The sequence below is a fragment of the Ictalurus punctatus genome, chromosome 9 (genome assembly GCF_001660625.3).
Source record: "Ictalurus punctatus breed USDA103 chromosome 9, Coco_2.0, whole genome shotgun sequence".
In the NCBI taxonomy this organism is placed as follows: domain Eukaryota; kingdom Metazoa; phylum Chordata; class Actinopteri; order Siluriformes; family Ictaluridae; genus Ictalurus; species Ictalurus punctatus.
Window position 1 is genome coordinate 21,290,244 of NC_030424.2, and position 19,517 is coordinate 21,309,760.

The following is a 19,517-nucleotide window of genomic DNA, read 5'->3' on the forward strand; positions in this document are numbered from 1 at the left end:
GTTGTGATCCCCCGGATCCTAGTCCAGTAACACACCACTAGTCTCAAGCTTTCTGGCAAGCATTCTTAAAAAACGCGAGTAGTGTGTCTCCTGTTTATCTGTTTTAAAACACATTATCTTTTCATTTTGAGTAACGTATTCATATTCGGTCACATCCCTAATATGTGCATGCACAAAGATTTTTGTCCACCAAGATTATGCCAATTAAGAGACTATGACTATATAAGGATAATGATACGGTATCAGTTTTCCCATGTTAAAGCTATATTGAGTATCGGTGAGTTTAAAGGGACGGTTCACCAAAAAATTTAAGTTCTATGATCAATTATTCACCCTCATGACTTGCATTCATCTTTGGAACACAAATGAAGACATTTAAATGAAACCTGTGAGATTTTTGTCCCTCCATTTACAGTCCAAGCAACCAAAACGATCAAGCTCCAAAAAGTACATAAAGGCATCGGAAAAGTCATCCGTGTGACTCCAGCGATTTAATCCCAATTTTATGAAGCGATTTGTAAATGCTTTGTGTTGCGCAAAAAAACTGTCTTTTATTCAGGAAATAAAATTCACTCCCTCATAGATCTCTGACACATGTTTATGAGAGAACCATGACGCATGCGTGTTAACATGAGAGCGGACAAAGAAAATGCAAGTCCTCCTCCATGCCCAAATCTGCAGACATCTTTGTTACAACGCTTGATCTATGCGACTCGGTTTGTACAGCGTCCCTCTTCCTCTGCTGTAAACAGTGCAGCACTTCCGGGTCCTGTAGTATTGTGAGAGCGGACATTCAAAAAGTTTATGAACTTTGTGGAGCTTGAAAGTTTCGGTTACTTGGCCTGTAAATGGAAGAACGTAAATCTCACTGGTTTCATCAAAAGGTCTTCATTTGTGTTCTGAAGATGAATGAAAATCTTATGGGTTTGGAATGACGTGAGGGTGAGTGATGACCAAATTTTCATTTTAGGCTGAACTATCACTTTAAGGGAGTACGAAGTCCATCTGTTATAGTTGTTCTTTCTACAACTCATTGGCTACCTAAATATTTAGCAAATAATGGATTTTCCAAAAAAAAAAAGTGACTATTACTACTTAGTCATCAAGGGATTGTTTTTCCGGTGACAGCAAGCAAGGGTAGATTTCAGGGACTGACATCAGATTTTTAGGATTTAGAATCCTGTGGAGATCTTTGGGGGCTTAATGCTGAAACAAAAGCTCTTTTATAGCTGTCTCCTACATTCTACTTTTAGCCCACACAACATTTCCATATGGCCTTATTCTTTTGGTTGTTTCGTTTTTATTAGACTACATTTCCAAAAACTAAAGCTACTCTCGTTGCAACGCAAAACCCGCCCACCTCCCCCCACTTCATTTAAAAAAATTTTTTTTTTATTCTCTGTTCTGCTCAGTAAGTTCTCAGTTCTGGTTTCTGTTAGCTTATTGTGTATTCAAGTCTGACCTGTAGCAGGAGGTCAGCGCACAGGCAAGGGAGGAGACTTTTCTATGTGAAATGTCTCCCTCCTTACGATTTGATCCATATTTTTTATTTTTTATTTTTTGTTCAATTCATGAGGTTGCATTGAGGGGTTTCTTTGTTGTAGATCCCAGCTTATTGCCTATTATTTTTGTGCCAGAAAAATGAATACTACTCATAGTAAGCCCTTCATCTGTAAATGATAATATAAATTAAAAAAACAAATCACTGTTTCACAAGCCTGTGTTGTGCTCACGACTGTATAAATAAATGAGCGATACAGGATGGTTTGAATACATTTTCAGAATTGTTGGGTTAATGCTTCTCTGGTCAATATTTTCATACTTTCAAAGATTAGATGTAAATTTGCTTTCAATGGATTAGTGAGTGATGAGCTGCTGTGCTTGATCACTTCAAAGGTATCGTCACTGACAGGTAATACATTACTTTTGTGGATAAGGTAAGAAACAGTGAGATGGCGTTCCCCCAGTGAGATTTTTTCGCATTTATTAAAGCACTCAAAATTTGATGATGCACATGTTTGAGTAGAATCCATTAAAGATAAGAAAGGATGGCGTACTGACGGGGGGCAAAGGACAAACCAGATAAAATAACAGAATTTTGCTTTGCCTTAAACCCTCTTCTGTTCAGTTGGCAAAGATAATCTATCTCTTTTGATTTAGAGCAATACAGTTGCAATTGTGATTTTATTTATTTATTTATTTTTAAATATCTCAAATAGCCTACGTCAGTTGTTGTAGGCAGGTGAAGGGGTGTAATGAAGTAGTGTATGGAGTCTGCCTGCGACTATAATTTCCTATTCACATTTTTATTCTTGGATCACAATGATGAAAACATCGTTTTTACAGTATAAACATGATGGCTAAAAATGGTTTGGTGTTTTCATATTTAGATTGCTGATATCCGAATGGCTCAGCAAAGGGAGAAATAAAGATCAGCAAAGCTGTGACTTTCCTTCAGGGCATTTTAGGCAGCTGATGACTAATTGAATTTCGGTTGGCTTGAAAGGTTTTTCTAGGTGTTGTCTATTAGCTTATTATGTTTGAGAATTATTTATGTAATATATTATAAGCGTACACCATATCACTAGAAGATTCTATAATCTAGAGTGTAAGTCCTAGAGTTCTAGGGGTGTAACAATATGGTGCATCATATGCAGTCATGTGAAAAAATAATTGCACCCCATAGAATTATTTATTTATTTATTTATTTATTTATTTATTTATTTATTTTTGACATTTTTTGAAACCGTTTCAAAGATGATCAAATGTTTGCTTGTCTAAATAAATAAATAAATAAATAAATAAATAAATAAATAAATATTTTCATGGGGTGTACTTATTTTTTTCACATGACTCTATAGTTTGACCAATACATTCAACAAACTGCAGCAATGGATTCGGTCAGGAGCAAGCAGGAACTGGAATATCCCCCCCATATCTCTCACGTTTGGTGTTTTGGGAGCACTTTGGCTTCCCAGGAGTTATGGTGCTGATGATTAGTCAGTGGTAGATCAGAATGTAACAGTGTGCCAAATAAACAAAACAAGAGTAAATATGTATCCGTACCGCTATCACTCGGTTATATATTCCGTATTTGTCAGTATAAGACGAATGAAATGAAAGACGTAGCAACGCACACAAGCACATACACATGGGCCGGCTGTGGCTCAGATGGTAGAGCGGGTTGTACACTAATCGTAGGGTTGGCAGTTCGATTCCCAGCCCACATGTCTAAACATACCGTGTACATAAGTGTCCTTGGGCAAGGACACTGAACCCCAAGTTGCTCACGATGGCCAGTTAGCACCTTGCATGGCAGCTCTGCTACCATTGGTGTATGAGAGTGTGTATGAATGGGTGAATGAGACACTGTGTAAAGTGATTTGGAAAAAAGTGCAGACCATTTACAAAAACATTACTCCGCTGCATTCAGGCAGCCTTTTCGAACGCAGCATTAATTAGTCAAGTTTAATGTTACAATCTAATGCATAGCTTTGTCTCATTATATGCTGTGGATTGCATCATGCAAACACTATCTCGCCATTAGGTTTCAGTAATGAAAATGGAAATTTTCATTCCAATGGCATTTTCAGTTGAAAGTGGGATCCTAAGTCACCTACTCAGGCAATGCTTATTTTTGCTGTATCAAAAATGTATGGAGACAACACTATCATTTTGCATCTTATGAATTTTGTGTTATTGTTCCGCCCTTAAAAATTCATGTCTGAGGCTGTTTTCAAATGAGCTCATGGTTTTTAGTTTCCCCTCATGTCTCTCGTATTAACCTATATTTTTTATGTACATGGCTTCAAATATATATATATATGGCATTCCAGAGTGCTGTTGTGTTAAACAATGATTTCTAGGTTTCAGATTCAAATTAGTTCACATATTGCCTAAAGCTTAGTTTTTTTTTCTGTCTCTTACTCAAGTTTAAAAAGAAACTGTGACTTATAATGACTAATATGCATAGTAATTCCTGCAGATAGCTGTGTTTATCCAGTCATAAAATGTACTCTCTCTAGTATATAAATAAATATCTTCCCCTGTGTATGATTTATTAAAATTTCCCTTAATTTTCATGTGCCAAGGAGGGATTTTACAAGGAAAAATACTTCGGAGAGAAAGCAAGAGAGTGTGGATAGGGGAAAGCAATTTATTTTAATCTTTTATGAAATTATATGGACAGGCCACTTCTAACTAACACACATGGTAACACACACAGCTTAAACCACAACTTTTTTTTACTGTTAATTAATTTTATTTTATTTTTAACCAAAATGTCTTTGAAAAGACAAACCCCAATCTGATAAATTAATTTATTATTTTAATTATGTAAGGTTTTGGGGCTTAATTTTTTTTAAATATACAAAACATGATTTTTCTTTCTTTGTCATAAGAAACAAAGTTCACAAGTCAACAATTTTCAAAGGTACCGATCCTCTACTTTTAAGACATAATTATTTTTTTTATTTTTTTTATTTTTTATTTTTTTTGGCTGTCGGTCACCTCAGGCACTTACTTGACATATTTGATGGACATATTTAATAAATAATTAATACTCTAAAAGCTACAGGCAGCCAAGCAATTCATGTCTTCACATGCAGAACAAGCTCAATCACATGTTCTAATGCTACCTGCATTACATTAGAGAACATTAAAGTTTGAGTATTGTTAGTAAATCCTATAGAAGTGGAGAACTGTTCCAATACCTCAACATTTCTTATTTACTATATTGGACTCGTTTGAGAAATTCTGAGGTTTTGACGTATTCTATTCGGCAGGTAAAAGCAATTTTAAGTCCAATTTATGATTTTCGATTCTGCTTCCTTAAATTTTGGAGGAAGATTGCTCCAGATTTAGGCTTCATGTTAAAACCGGTCACACAGGCGTATATTGTGTATGCGGAACTTTTAAATGTTTATATAGTCCTGTGAATCCCAGTGAGTTAATGGGGTACAGAGGCATTTCATCTTTCTGGCATGACCTCCAAAGCGTGCGTGCATGCGTCCCCCAGCTGTTGTGGGAGATACGGAGTTGGGGAATGTGTTAAAAGCAGATAATGGAAGGATTATTGGCATCGAGGGGGGGGCCGGATGCAATAAATGTAATGGCAAGTGGGAGATGGATTCTCTCCCTTTCCTTCCCTCAATCCATCCATTTATTTCACTTCAGCCTGCTACTAACGATGAAGGCAAACCCTGATTTTTACCTTCATCAATTTAAACAGCCACTTGAGGAGTGAAGACTTCATCCGCATCTACTCTACACTACTTTAGTACAGAAAATCTGACTTTAGATGCAATGCGATTTGCTTATTTAGCAAATTTATGCAGGAAATGTAAATCTGTGTTTGATTGAAGCAGCAAATTTCCGCTCCTATCAAGTGGCATGTATATCGGCTTCATTACTCCCCATGTTGAACACTATCATAAATGTGAACTGCATTCCTAATCATGTTTTATATCACTTATGCCACATCCTCGTTTCGGCATTTCTATCCTTTTGAAGATGAAACGCTTTCATGTTGTTGCTGCAAAACTCTCCAAATCTGACAGACTAAAGTAGATCCTCACTTCTGTTCATCAAAAATATTAGCTGCTAAATTGGAATCAGAAAATAAGGTATGCTGATTGAGCATGAGAGTGCTGTGGTGGCGATTTAAAATCCCCTGAATTCAGATGATCGTGTGGTGCTTTCAACATCCAGCACTGGCCCAGGGAAGTGACATTTAAAAACTCTGCTCTACTATTGCCAGCAGTTGACAGACAGAGAGGGGTGTGTGGTGTGCACATGTGTGTCTGGTTGTCTGTGTGTGTGTACGTGTCTCTCTCCCTCTCTCTCTCTCTCTGTGTCTGTCTCTCTCTCTCTCTCTCTCTCTCTCTCTCTCTCTCTCTCTCCCTCTCTCTCTCTCTCTCTCTCTCTCTCTCTCTCTCTCTCCCTCTCTCTCTCTCTCTCTCTCTCTCTCTCTCTCTCTCCCTCTCTCTCCCTCTCTCTCTCTCTGTGTCTGTCTCTCTCTCTCTCCCTCTCTCTCTCTCTGCCGGTCTCTGTCTGTCTGTCTGTCTCTCTCTCTCTGCCTGTCTGTCTGACATCACCTTTGCAATATGTCCAATTACCTTATTTTGGCTTGTGTGCCCATAAACGGTATATAAGTGTTTTAAAATTATTACACCTTTTGGCTGCCGCCTTAATATTTTTTCTGCATGAGCTGTCAGTGTATGTAGCATCACACCCCAGTAGCTACTTTGAATACATTAACAGCCAGCAGTATGCATTCCTGTTTTCCGTGGCAGCAGTGTTGGAGAATGAGGATGTTGGCCGGAAGGTGTGACGAATTCAAAGGCATTGCTGTGGTTTGAGAGTTAATGGAATTGAAGACTGTTCTGGTATGCACCCTGCCTGTAGAAGTGTTTAGGGAGTAGGGTCAAACAAATGGGAGGATTTGACTGTGATATTATTTCCCAGTCTTGGTGTATGTCAGCTGTCTTTATTAATTAATTTATAGTGTTTATTATTGATTTTCTCCTGAGTAGGGTTGGGAATGTCTAAACACCCCATGATTTGATTTGAATACATTTTTATTCACCTTGTGATTATAAAAAAATCTTGTTTGTTTTTTTGTTTTGTTTTGTTTTGTTTTGTTTTTTCACACTGTGATGCATCACATTTTTAATACCTAAAACTTGTGTTCTTAACTTAAAGGCGTTTTTGTTGTATCGTCACCTGGATGATTTGAATCTTCATTTACACGCTACAGTGTTGTGCTGCCCTGGCTTTGTGTGTTTGCACAGGCAGCTGTTGGGCGGATGAGACTCTGTTCTGCTGGTGATAACATCAGCAGAGGCCCATGGTGCAGAAAGCATTAGCCTTTGAAAAGCTCCGGATTATCACAGGGTTGGTGGTGTTACCACTACATGCGGCGATACCCAGGTGTTGAGCTGTGGGTGCGCTGTGCTGGGGCTCTGCAGACAGCTCAGGCTGATCTTATCTCTGCCCTCCAAACACATCTGTCCTTGAGAAGTTAGTGTTTGCTGGATGCATGTGTTAGATTTAAAATAGAAAAAGTCAGCCATCTGAATGGGGTGGAATAGTATGCAGGCTGAGATTATACCCTTCACCTTTGAAGAGAATTTAGAAAACAAATCTCTCTCTCTCTCTCTCTCTCTCTCTCTCACTCTCTCTCTCTCTCTCTCTCTCTCACTCACTCTCTCCCCTAGGTTGTGAGGATATAATTGTGGAGAGCATCTCTTTGGAGTCGCTGATCGCCATTCTGAAGTGGAGCTCTCAGCCGTACGGCTCAAAATGGGTCCACAGACAGGCCATGCATTTCCTGTGTGAGGAGTTCAGCCAAGTCATGACCTCAGATGTGCTCTATGAGCTCACCAAGGATCAACTGCTTACAGCCATTCAGTCGGACTACCTGCAGGTATGGCTCTATTCTCCTCTCTGATGATTGTAGCATATAAAAGCTCACGTTGTAGGGTGAGACCTAAAAAATAAATAAATAAGTCACAAATTTCCCTTTAAAACACACCCTTTTTGTAGTGTCACACCTGAGCTCCGTTAGTGAGGTCACTAAATAACCTCCACTTCTTTGGACCAATAACGTTTGACATTTGAGAGAGGATGCTGTGCTAAATGGAAACTTTTACCTGCCAGACCTGTCCGAAGCTAGTTAATGTTGATCAAAATGAATTTTATTGTTATGGTATGTTTACTGCTAAATAAACCACTAGGAGTATAACAGTTCAAATTGTCAACCTGTGATAATTGCAGGTTATTTCACTGCTAGTAAATTAGGTTGCATTTAAGTTTGCTAATGTTAGTGTTATTAGTTTATCCTTTCTGCAGTCCCTCCAAGATTTCACAATGTTGTGATCTAAGAAATTAATGCAAAATCAAGCAAACTTCAACGAGCTGGCAATTTTTCAAAATTACCGCATATGTTCTGAAGATTTGGTCCAAGATGCGTCATGTGACGTCATCATGATATGCTTTCAGCCAAAGCCCTCCTCAATTCACGAGTGTTGAACATAAGTACAGCTAAAAGGTCGCATTTACCAACAAAGACCAACAAAACAATTGCAAGCATTTGCAATTTCACCAATTTGAGTAGTTTTCCTGAAGAAGAATTTTTTCAAATTTTGAAAAAAGACACAGCAAAATCAAACATTTCTGGCAGCAAAAAAAGGCGAAATCCTGTACGGACTGACCTGTGCCAAGGACAAGGGTTTTTCCAAATTGTATATTTATGTAAATTCATAGGACCTGGTATATTTAAGGAGAGTAAATGTGTGGAGATTATTAAGCAACTTGTTATTTTTCATTGAATATTTTAGTTGTTTATAGGGCTGCACGATTGTGGCCAAAATGATAATCCCGATTATTTTGATCAATATTGAGATCTCAATTATTTATCATGATTATTAATTGATTTTAATGACAACATATTTTTATTGCACTTTCACATTTATTAGGTTTTCTCATGCCACAATATAACACACAAGTAGGCATGAGAAAACTTGAGTTGGTCAACTATGACAGAATTTAGGAACATAGTGTCAGCCATGACAAATTAATTTACTTTCTGGTAACCTAAATGTAATATTTTCAGTTAATTTTACAGACTGTATGCAAAAAAACAACCGTTAACCTGTTCCACCTTGTAAACAAATACAATAAACATCAATGTTCAGTTTTTGAAGTCTGCTCCTATTAAATATATTTAAAGCTACACTATTAGACACTTTCCACTGTCATGGTTCTGGGTTGGAGTCAGTTCTCGAACCGCTCTGCGTATATTGTGTATATATCTGAATAATCTCATATAGGATGTGATTGTGTGAGTTCATTTACCTGTCAGATGCAAAGCGCTTTAGTTTAACAGTGTTCATTACTGATGCTCCGATCAAGATTTTTACAACCGAAACTGATCCAGATACCAATCTTTTTGTTTAAGCTTTAATCAGGAGGTCTGTCATAAACAGTTAAATGTAAGCTCTCTTCTCATGGTCACTGTTACTTGAGTTAAAATAATACCAATGAGAAATACTGTTGGTTAATTGATAAATAAACAAGCATAATATATTTATTTTTCAATATCTTAAAAACAATAGAGAAAAATTAAAAGTAGACTAACACAAAATTGATCCATATTAGAAGAAAGGCTAATAGCTTTCTAAGGAAATAGCAAACTAAGCTTAATGTCAAATTGATATTAAATGCAACCCATAGTAATTAAACATTATTTCATTTCTCATTTTAATTATATTTAATGAAGTTATTATAATATGTATTTTTTTATATTAAATGATTTATTTATAACTGAGAACATTTTCTGTCTTAACATTTTAGTCGTTTTATTTTTGTTTATAAATTTTAGATCGGTTCCCCCAGTACAGTGTCCATGTCTGTTGATAATATTTTGGGGGGGATTAAATCAAAACATGTAAACTAGACTTGACTTTTCTAGTGATATCTGGCAACCGTGAGTTTAAATGAAGTGAATTAGAGTTAGTGAAGGAGAGCGGCAGCATACTGTATGTTTACAGACCAAACACTTGCTACTCTTTATTATGATTGGTGAGGAATTTTTTAATAAAGAAGTTTGAATTAAACCCACTTTGTAGCGTTAGCATTATTATTAATTTACTCTGCGTGAAGCCGCTGTGTTTACACGAGCAGGTGCAAGTTCTGGTCATTTTGCGGGATCAATAAAAGATCGCGGTTTGTGAGAACGTGAAGTTGAAGCAGATGATGTACAGAGTTACTTGTCATAATGGCTTCTCTGCAGTATTTACACACTTGCTTGGTTGACTGTGGAGATGAAAAACAGTATGAAAGTAACTGTTGCTCGGTGCAGATGTATTTTGGACTTCCTGTAGTTTTTATTCTGATTGTATTATACAACTCCGAACAGGTCACTCGCACTGGTGCAAATAAATATTTATTCACAGTCGCACAAAGTACTTTTCAGTCGCAAACGCGAGTGAAATGGTCGCACTGTAGAGCCCTGAGTTTACCTGTAAAGTTTTTTCCCGTTCGGCGTGATGTTTAATGTCCCTGACAACCTCTGTAGTGCCATTTAGCATAATGTTAATGTCATGGTTTCTCCTTGCGCAAAGCGAAACAACGTTTCCGGGTTTTGGCACTACAAAATGACCTCATCCCTGCGCTGCTCTATTGTGATTGGCTGTAAATGTAGGAAGCGCTTTATTTGATCTGCAGCAGCGTTTTAGCAGAGGACGAACTTTAAACGTTAATTTCGCAGTTGATCATGTTCATTTAATCGTGGGCAGTCAAAATAGTAATCGCGATCGATATTCGATTAATTGCCTAGCCCTAGTTGTTTATTATGTTTGGGGTAATTTTAACAGCAGTGTTTTATCCACATGCTCTTATTTGCAGTTCTCTTTCAAACATTCCTTCGGTATCTCACTATGAGAACTGCCTCTGGCATGACCGATCCTGGAAGCACCAATAACACAACGTCTGTCAGTTGACAGACCATTCACGGCCGTGAGAAGGGATTCTCACCTCCCTGATGTAAAACGCTGCTGAAGGTCCTTTCCTTTTTCTCGTTCTCTTCCCCGTGAAAATCATAGTGGACCTGCTAAAATAGTTGTTTAACAGTTCATAGATGAGCCGGCAAGGTACGTCGCTAAACGTGACTGTTTTTGCGAGCGGGTTTATTCATTGTTCTGGTGAATAGCCTTTTTATTTGCTTGGGATACTATAAGAGAGTTAACATGTTAAGGTGGATTCTGTCCCATAGCTGTTAAAGCTATCTGTTTTTTCCTAAATGGCATGTTGTGGTGAGTTTAGGTGGTCTGTTACATTATGGCAACTGCTAGTTCTGCAGGTGGCTGAGCGAAGGTGAAAGAAGCCTCGCATCTGTGCGCATGTGGCTGTATAATTTCGGGCAAGGATTCTCATCTCCTGTGCATCGCATGCCTGTGGGTGAAACATGCTCAGGTGGCACTAGCGATATCAGAGTGTTGTCTCCACTGTTCTCTCTATCCATCAAGGGTGTTTGAAAGAAGAGTGCGAGTAATGGCCGCTAATAAGCGAGACCCCTGCATTTCTATGCAGAAGGAGACAAAACAGCCCAGTCCCCTGTGTCATGCAGTTGGGGCAAATTAATGGACGTAGTCTCCCCTGAGCTGCCTCCCCTCTTCGGACTGAACACCTTAGCTGGTGTAGGCGAGGAGGATGACTATGACGAGGCTATCGTCTGTCTGTTAAAGGAGGAGGGAGAGGAGCACAAAGACGATGCAATCCTCCCACCGAATATCTCTCGGCCATGCAGTGTATTGAGCGACAGGTCCCCCTCGCCAGTTCAGGTGACGCTCAACCTTGTGCCGGAGGGCAGCGGAAAGACTCTCTATTGATTGCTCATCATAACAGGCCGGGCCAGGGAGCGGAGAGAGATCTTTATGATGGCAAGAGGCTGCCATTGCATGCCCCGGTTGTCAAGCAGCTCATTGCTGCAGTCCCTGCATGCATTTCAGAGATGAGCTGTTTCTGGGATAAACCCTTTTCACAAAGCGTTCTTGTTAAAGGGTTCTCCAAGCTGGACGTCCACAATATGGAGGACTTAAGGATGTCTCATACTCCTCTGGTTGAGCGGTCAGTGGCTCATCATCTCCACCCTAACCGCAGGGCAGCGTTTTCTTCCACTTCAGCTTCGCTGCCAGGGCGTACTGAACATCTAGCAGCCTCAGTTTTCCAGAAGGTCTACTAATCTTCAGCCTTGGTGGTGAGGGCTCTTAATGCCACCTCTCTCCTAATCACTTATCAAGCAGAGCTCATAGAGGAGATGCTCCCCATGGATGCTAGGACACTAAACCCGGTTCTCTGGGAAGAGAGCTGTGTCCATTGCAGATCTCAACTTGAGAACATCTAGGAGCGTGGTCCAGAGCTGCGGTAGCAGTATAGGCCTAGCAGTGGTGGGTGAGCGGGCTCTGTGGCTGGGTCTGTCTGGGCTGTCGGACAGAGCGAAGATGGCTTTCTTAGATGCTCCAGTGGAGCCCAAAGCCCTTTTTGGGGCTTCAGTCACAGCCAACTGGCAACAATGTGATCTGAGGAAACAGGAGGGTGAGGCTCTCCAGACTAGTCTCCCATGTAAATCTACTGTTGGGGCTCCTGATTTAGCTTGGCCCAATTTCACACCAACTCCTAAGAGAGGGCAGTTGGGCTTTAGGAACCCCAGCCTCAACAGTCAGAGAGTCTGTCTAAGCCATCTCAGCCGGGAAGAAAACCTTCCTTTGCAGCAGCAGCAGTAGCTAGACACTGACTGGCAAACCCTCAGGGAGCAAAGAAAGGGGATGAGCAACAGCACTCGCGGAGTAGCTGTTATTATCCTCAAAGGTTGTGGTGTCCCCTTTAGTGAGCCTAGGCTTCAAAATAAATGAGACAAAAAGTTGTTTGGTACAAACACAGGAGATAATTTACCCAGGTCTCAGACTGAATTCAGATCTGTTCCAAGTGTTTCTATAGGAGGAGTGCATCAGGTCAATTCGCAGCTAAAGCTTTTTCAGAAAGGGAGCAAGGTCCCATTCAGACTACGCTTACATCTTTTGGGGCTGATGGCCTCTACAGGCTCTGTCATTCTGTTGGGACTGTTGCGAATGAGAGAGTTTCAGCGTTGAACAGTGGCCCAGTGCTTGTGTCCAAAATGCCACCACAACAGAAAACTGATTTCTCTTACTGGAGAGATCGTTAGTTTCTCGAATTGGGGATTCTGAGGGGGAAGTTTGTCTGAGAAAGGTGGTGACAATGGATGCGTCGTTCACAGGATGGGGCACAGTGTGTAACGGCAGAATAACAAAAGGGAAATGGCCTGTCTCACTACAGAACGCGCACACAAACTTCTTAGAACTGTTAAGTGTTTCTGGCATTGAATCATTTTGTGCCGTTTCTGCAGAACCACCATGTTGTGATCAGATCAGACAACACAATGGCAGTGGCTTATATAAATTGTCAGGGGGGCACACGCTCTCCTCAGCTCCATAACTTGGCACGGAAACTGATTGTGTGGGGAATTAAGCATTTTCATTCAATGCGGACATCGCACGTCCTGGGCATAATGAATGTGGGTGCAGACCTTCTGTCCAGAGGGAATCCTCTGTATGGAGAATGGACTCTCCACACTCAGCTAGTAAGCCAGTTGTGGGAGAGGTTCGGCCGAGCTGCCGTAGATCTCTTCGCATCGCACGAAAACGCTCATTGCCCTCTATTCTTCTCTCTGGTAAGGGATGGTGCACCTATGGGTGTGGATGCTCTGGCGCACCTGTGGCCAAACGTGCTGCTTTACACATTTCCTCCACTGAGTCTGATCATACCAACTCTAGGAAGAGTAAGGGAAAGCGGTCACTCAGTAATACCGATCATGCCAAATTGGCTGGGGAAGTTATGGCTAACTGAGATAATTCAGCTCTTGTATGACCAGCCCTGGCCTCTATCGTTGCACAGGGATCTTCTATTTCAAGCGTGAGGGGAGATTTTTCACCCCGCCTCAGACAAGTAGCTCACTGGGCCTGGCCCATGAGAGGCTGAAGTTAAATGTTTTGAGCTTGCCAATGAGGGTGATTCAAACGATCCAGAGCACGAGAGTGGCTTCATGGCACTCTGCATATCATCAGAAATGGAGCATATTTGAACAGTGGTGTGAGGAAACATGCATCGTTCTTTTCCTTTGTTCTGTCGAAGATGTGTTCTGTTTTCTGCAGGAACTTTTAGATAAAGGCAGAGACTTCTCTATGGTTTATCTTGCTGCGATATCTGCATGTCATGTAGGGATTCATACTAATCCAATGGGTCAGCACCCATTTAAACATAGTTTCTCAACCGCTGATTCCATCATAGGATCTGTCTGTGGTCCTGAGCGGACTTTCCAAGCCCCCTTTTGAGCCTTTAGAGAGTATTGATTTTAAAGCTCCTTTCTCTGAAGGCTGCTTTGTTACTCACTCATACGACTGCGACACGAGTTTGCAAACTTTATGCTTTGTCGGTACACGACTTGTGCATGCGCTTCACTTTGGATTTCTTGAGAGTAACTCTCAAGACCAATCCAGCCTTCATGCTTAAGGTGAGTGAGTCAGCTCTTGCCTGCAAACTGGTGGATTTATTAGCTTTTCATTCGCCGCCTTTTTCCTTATCGAAGGAGGGGCGGCTTCATTGCCTGTGCCTGGTTTGTGCTTTGTCATTATATGGACAAAACGAGATCACTGAGGAAAAGTAAACAACTTTTAGTTTCATAGGCTGAGTCACACAGGGGTAAACCTATTTTACGCCAGTGCCTGTCTCATTGTGTGGTGCAAGCAATCATGTTATTATAGCATGGGATTTCAACCTCCAGAGGCTCTGAGGGCCCATTCTACCAGAGGCATGGCAACTTCTTGGGTGCTGTTCAAGGATATTTCAGTCCGGGACATTATTGTGGTGGCAGATCGCCTGACACTTTTTTGTTGGATGTTACGGAGTTAATTTTGTGGGTTTTTTTGTTTGTTTGTTTTTGTTTGTTTGTTTTATTAAATAAATATTTTTTTTTTAAAAACACCTTCACATGATGTCACCCCCCCCAATATGTCCCGTTTATTTATTCTTGGTGGAATAGATTGCGATTTGTTTGTGTACATACACTTATACACATCACTGAGTCAGTTGACTGGTCTGCTTCGGACAGCAAATCTGCAATATGAGAGGTGTCTATATCCCATCGTGAGATACTAAACGAATGTTTGAAAGAGAACTTAATGTTACTTGTGTAACCTGGGTTCTTTGATAACACGCATGAGCTATCTCACCACACTTCCCTCCTTGCAGATGCTTCCAGCATCGGTCACATCTGAGGCGGTTCCCATAGTGAGATACCTGACTCCTGTTATCAGAGAACCGGGGTTACATAAGTAACCTAAAGTTCACGATGTACAGTGGGGTCCAAAAATCCGCTTCTTTTCTAATTTTTATACAATTTTCATTGCAAATTGTAGTTGAGTAAAAAGTGGAATCTTGGAAATGTGTATATGAATTTCAGGATTTGGTACATTCCCCTTTTGCTTTAATGACGACATGCTGCTGTGGACTTCACAAGTTTGTGTAAAACCTGATGATCCATGTTGGATCAAATCCATCAGTGTTGTCTGAACATGTACTTCAGTGTAAGGGATTAGATTTGAGGAAAGTCAGTTCTGAGTTCTAACCTTTTGTACAGAGAAGTTAACATGATGTAGTAAACTTGCTTAAATTTAAATGGTGACCTATAAATAATGCAGAATCTCTTTTTTTTCTTTTTTTCCCTTCTTTTGTTTTAAATGTTTAAAAATTCTAAAAATTCTTTGGACCTTCCCCCTCCCCCAGAATCTCTATTGTGTTGTTTCTCACATTACAATGTGTGCAGTATAATAGTGAGCTGATGACCCATTTTCCTATTTTAATTACTGTGCAGAGATGCGGGCTGTACTACTTAAGTGCTATTGCCAAAAAAAAATCTACTTTTAAAGTGCATGGATTTTAAGTTGGGACTTAAATGCAGATTTGAAATCGTGTAAATGGACTAGTAAACCACAAGGTAGTTCGAGATAGTCATGCAAAGACATCTGACATTTTCAGGTATTCAAGGTAGGTCACAGGGCCAGACATTCAGTAAATGAAGGAGCCACTGGGTGAACTAAAGTGGTGTCTCTGCTCCAGTCTGTCATTAAAGTCTTACATCTTTCTGTCCATCTTTGTGAAATGAGTGTAATATTCCTGTGCTGTGCCTCGTGGTCTCCCCGCCCTCTCTTTCACAGGCGAGCGAGCAGGACATTTTGAAGTATGTGATTAAGTGGGGCGAGCACCAGCTCATTAGGAGGATGGCTGACCGAGGTGAGCTTACTGTTCCCATTGACCCTCATGCACTGCATATTTTCATATTACCTCAAATATATTCCATCTTAGACTCCATAATACATAGCAATGACAGATGTATAGTCCTAGGGACATGTTCCTATGCATATACTATACAGCACACAGATATATATATATATATATATATATATATATATATATATATATATATATATATATATATATATATATATATATATGTGTGTGTGTGTGTGTGTGTGTGTGTGTGTGTGTGTGTGTGTGTGTTATAGTATAGCGTCACTGTTTATATGTGTAACAGCATTTTCTTTGTCTGCACGTCAGAGCCAAATCTACTGAGCGGTACGGCTCATAGTGTGAACAAGCGTGGAGTGAAGAGGAGAGATCTGGATATAGAAGAACTGAAGGAGATTTTGTCTCCTCTGCTGCCTTACATCCGCATGGAGCACATTCTCCCAGCCAATAGTGACGTCCTTGGTGACGCAGTGAGTGCTTGTTGTATGTGTATATGTAGTGATTTTTAGATTTCATGTGTGAAAGTACAGACCAATGAAGCACATCAGGTGACCACATGACCTTTTTAGTCTCTCTCGTGCTGCTAGTTATTGACTGCTGAATGAAGGTTTTTGTGGAAGCGCTGTAGGCAGCTGAGCTTTGTTTGTTGAGATAGCTGTGCTTTTTGCAGATGAAGCGTGGCTTGATCAGCACTCCTCCCTCAGACATGCTGCCCACAGCAGAGGGAGGCAAAGCAAATGCCTGGCTTAGGCAGAAAAACACAGGCATTTATGTGCGTCCACGTCTCTTCTCTCCCTACGTGGAGGAGGCAAAGGTAGGCCAGCTTTCTGCCTCAGCTCATACATTTTGCTCAATATTGAAATCATGATTATATAAATTAATTAAAGAATTTGGGAATAAAAAAGTTTATTGTACTTTAATGTTGGTTGAAAAGGAAATAATAATAATAACAATAATAACTGCCTTTTTGCTCAAATTGTACATTATAAACTTGTATTTCTTCCTTATTAATCCCTAAATCAGAATACGTTTTTTTTAATAGACCCAGAGCTGCTTGCACCAAAATTTAGAAAAATTTTAGTCACTTGAAAGCTAGGAACCCAGGAATCAATCTTTCCTCCACCTAATGTTGGTGGTTCAGGGTTTGCTTCAAGTGAACTCTGGGGTGAACTGTACCATGAATGCAAGCAACAAAGTTTCACCTGAATGGCTGACCAGTATTCAGCCACAGAAAGATTATTTAGGTACATAATATATTAATTACACAAACATTTAATAAGAATGTTAATAAGGACATATACCCGTCTTCATTTATTTGCCAAGGATTTTGCCCACAGCAGTAGTGACTGAACAATTTGCATTTGGGAGGGAATTCATCTGCATCAAAAAGACAAAAAATGTGGTGATAAAACTGTCCCCACACAAACAAACTCAGAATCAACCCTGCTCAGAGACCTGAGCATTCATGCCAAGGGTGAAAACACCTAACTACTAATCTTTTAAATGCTAAATATAAACAGTAAATAATGACACCACAGTATAAACCATTCAATAAGCACTAAACAACTTTAGCTATGCTCACCATTATAATAGTCTATTATGTTGTTGTCATTTTTCAAGCAGACAAAAACTGTGATCATGATCAAAGTACTGTTTGTTTGTATGTGGGTGGGTGTGTGTAGGCAGTCCTTGAGGAGATGATGGTGGAACAGACAGATCTGGTACGGCTGAGAATGGTGCGCATGTCTAATGTGCCCGACACCTTGTACATGGTCAATAATGCCGTGCCCCAGTGCTGTCACATCATAAACCACCAGCAAATCACTGGCAACCAAACCACTGCCCCATCTGTCGTGGCCAACGAAATACCAGGTCAGTGACCGTCCCCAGTCCCACTCATAAGCAAAGCATTTCAAACAGAATGCTTAATATAGAGGTTTAGAGAATGTGATATTGAAAGTGATGTTTTGTCAGGTTCCCTTATTAGAAGAGACATAAAGGAACTGAGAGTCATTCAGTGGAAAATGAGTCTCTGATCATGTGTTTTACAATCAGAAAATCATAAGGATCATTTCACAGAGATTGAGGGAGTCTGCAAGTGTTTGTGGTCATTAATGCAACCTTTTGAAGTCCTTCTTATTTATATTTGCATGTGTGTAACAGTGCCCAGCTTGGCAGTGGTTAGAGAAATGATTTCCAGGCTACAGGAGCTCAGACACACAGATCAGGTCCAGAGAGCCTATGCTCTGAACTGTGGGGAGGGAGCCACAGTGAGCTATGAGCTTCAGCTCCGTGTTCTCCGAGAGTTCGGCCTGCCAGACGGAGCTGCAGAGTTGCTGCAGGTGAGATCATTAGAGCGCTCAGAAATTATCTTAATTGTTAAAGCTGTGGGAATTGAAATGACTCACTGTGTAATGACGTCACCGTGTCATGTCTTGTGCCGGCAGAACCCACACAAGTTCTTTCCAGAGGAGCGTTTTGGAGATGAGAGTCCTCTCCTTAGTCTGAGAGCAGTCGGACGTTGCAGAGTAAATAGCTCCCCTGCTATGGACACCATGTTTACGGAATTGGAGAGCCTCGGGAGTCTTAACCCCCCTCTCCCTCCTCCACCTCCCCCATATCATGCCATGTCTGCTCAGGCCCAGCACAGAGTAGCCTGGGGATCCAGGGTGGCAGTGCCACCCCCCTCTCGCTCCTTCTCCTACCCCTGTAACCACACAGTACTCCAGCAGAGAGGCTCCTCCATGCCCAAATCCAGCAACCCAGCACACCAAGCTCCTGACTACAGCATGGGAAAAACACTCAACACAGAGTCATGTGGGGTGAGTGTCACACAGATATCGGCGTCTAACACAGATACAGCATTGTAAATGTTTAAATTCCTTTGAGTACTGAGAAGTAATGTTTACTAGTTTCCTCCAAGCTTCCTCTAAGGATACATATTTTGTAAACCCGAAATGTCCAACCATCCTCTACGATAAGCCAGACGCAGATTTGAGGTATTGTGACCATGTTTTGATGCGAGGTTGTCTGAGAGCCAGTGCAAAACTAGATTAACTACATTTTCTGTTAGCAGAGAGGTAGGGTTGTTCTGTTTTAAAGTAGCTTTGTAAAGAGTTAAATAGTTTTATGAAGTGAATACTATTGATGTACCCCAAGAAAACCCCTAGAAAAATAGGGCTTCTCTGCGGTTCTTTGGACGGCTATGTTTCTTGTGTAGATATGGGAAGTCTGCAAAAGTATGGAATTTAAAGTTACTAATTTTCAATCCTAGGAAAAGTATGGAAATTTCATAAAACACTGAGAAACTACCCATAATTTGTGGGGGGGAGGGAATATACACTCATGGTTCTGATCCATTGTATTTTTGTATTCCCTTGTTTTCCTCCCTAAAGGAGATCCCATTTCATCTTTTTCTCTGATATAGTTAATGACTTTTTTATGAAAACAAAGTCTGGAATGTTAATATCTTCCCAAGCCGATGTGATTCTATATCGTCTTCCCCAGATAAATTCGCATAAAAATGCTGCAGTTTTGTTTAAATATACAACAAAATGCACACTACCCATTACTACTACCCCTTTTCCCTCCTGCCCCCTATATTTCATGTAAAGTGAGCTAATAATGAAGAACCT

The 19,517-nt window shown here is 40.4% G+C and overlaps 1 protein-coding gene across 4 annotated transcripts in view; it reads left to right on the plus strand.

The window, feature by feature from the left end:
- Positions 1–19,517, plus strand: part of LOC108269951 (BTB/POZ domain-containing protein 7) — a 40,228-nt gene that overhangs the window by 16,584 nt on the left and 4,127 nt on the right. For all 4 annotated transcript variants that reach the window (XM_017476133.3, XM_017476134.3, XM_047157782.2 and 1 more), the window contains exons 4-10: positions 7,218–7,426; positions 15,792–15,867; positions 16,192–16,352; positions 16,553–16,696; positions 17,565–17,754; positions 18,046–18,224; positions 18,330–18,704. In XM_017476133.3, the coding sequence (XP_017331622.1) occupies positions 7,218–7,426; positions 15,792–15,867; positions 16,192–16,352; positions 16,553–16,696; positions 17,565–17,754; positions 18,046–18,224; positions 18,330–18,704 (1,334 nt within the window). The remainder of the gene's footprint in view (positions 1–7,217; positions 7,427–15,791; positions 15,868–16,191; positions 16,353–16,552; positions 16,697–17,564; positions 17,755–18,045; positions 18,225–18,329; positions 18,705–19,517) is intronic.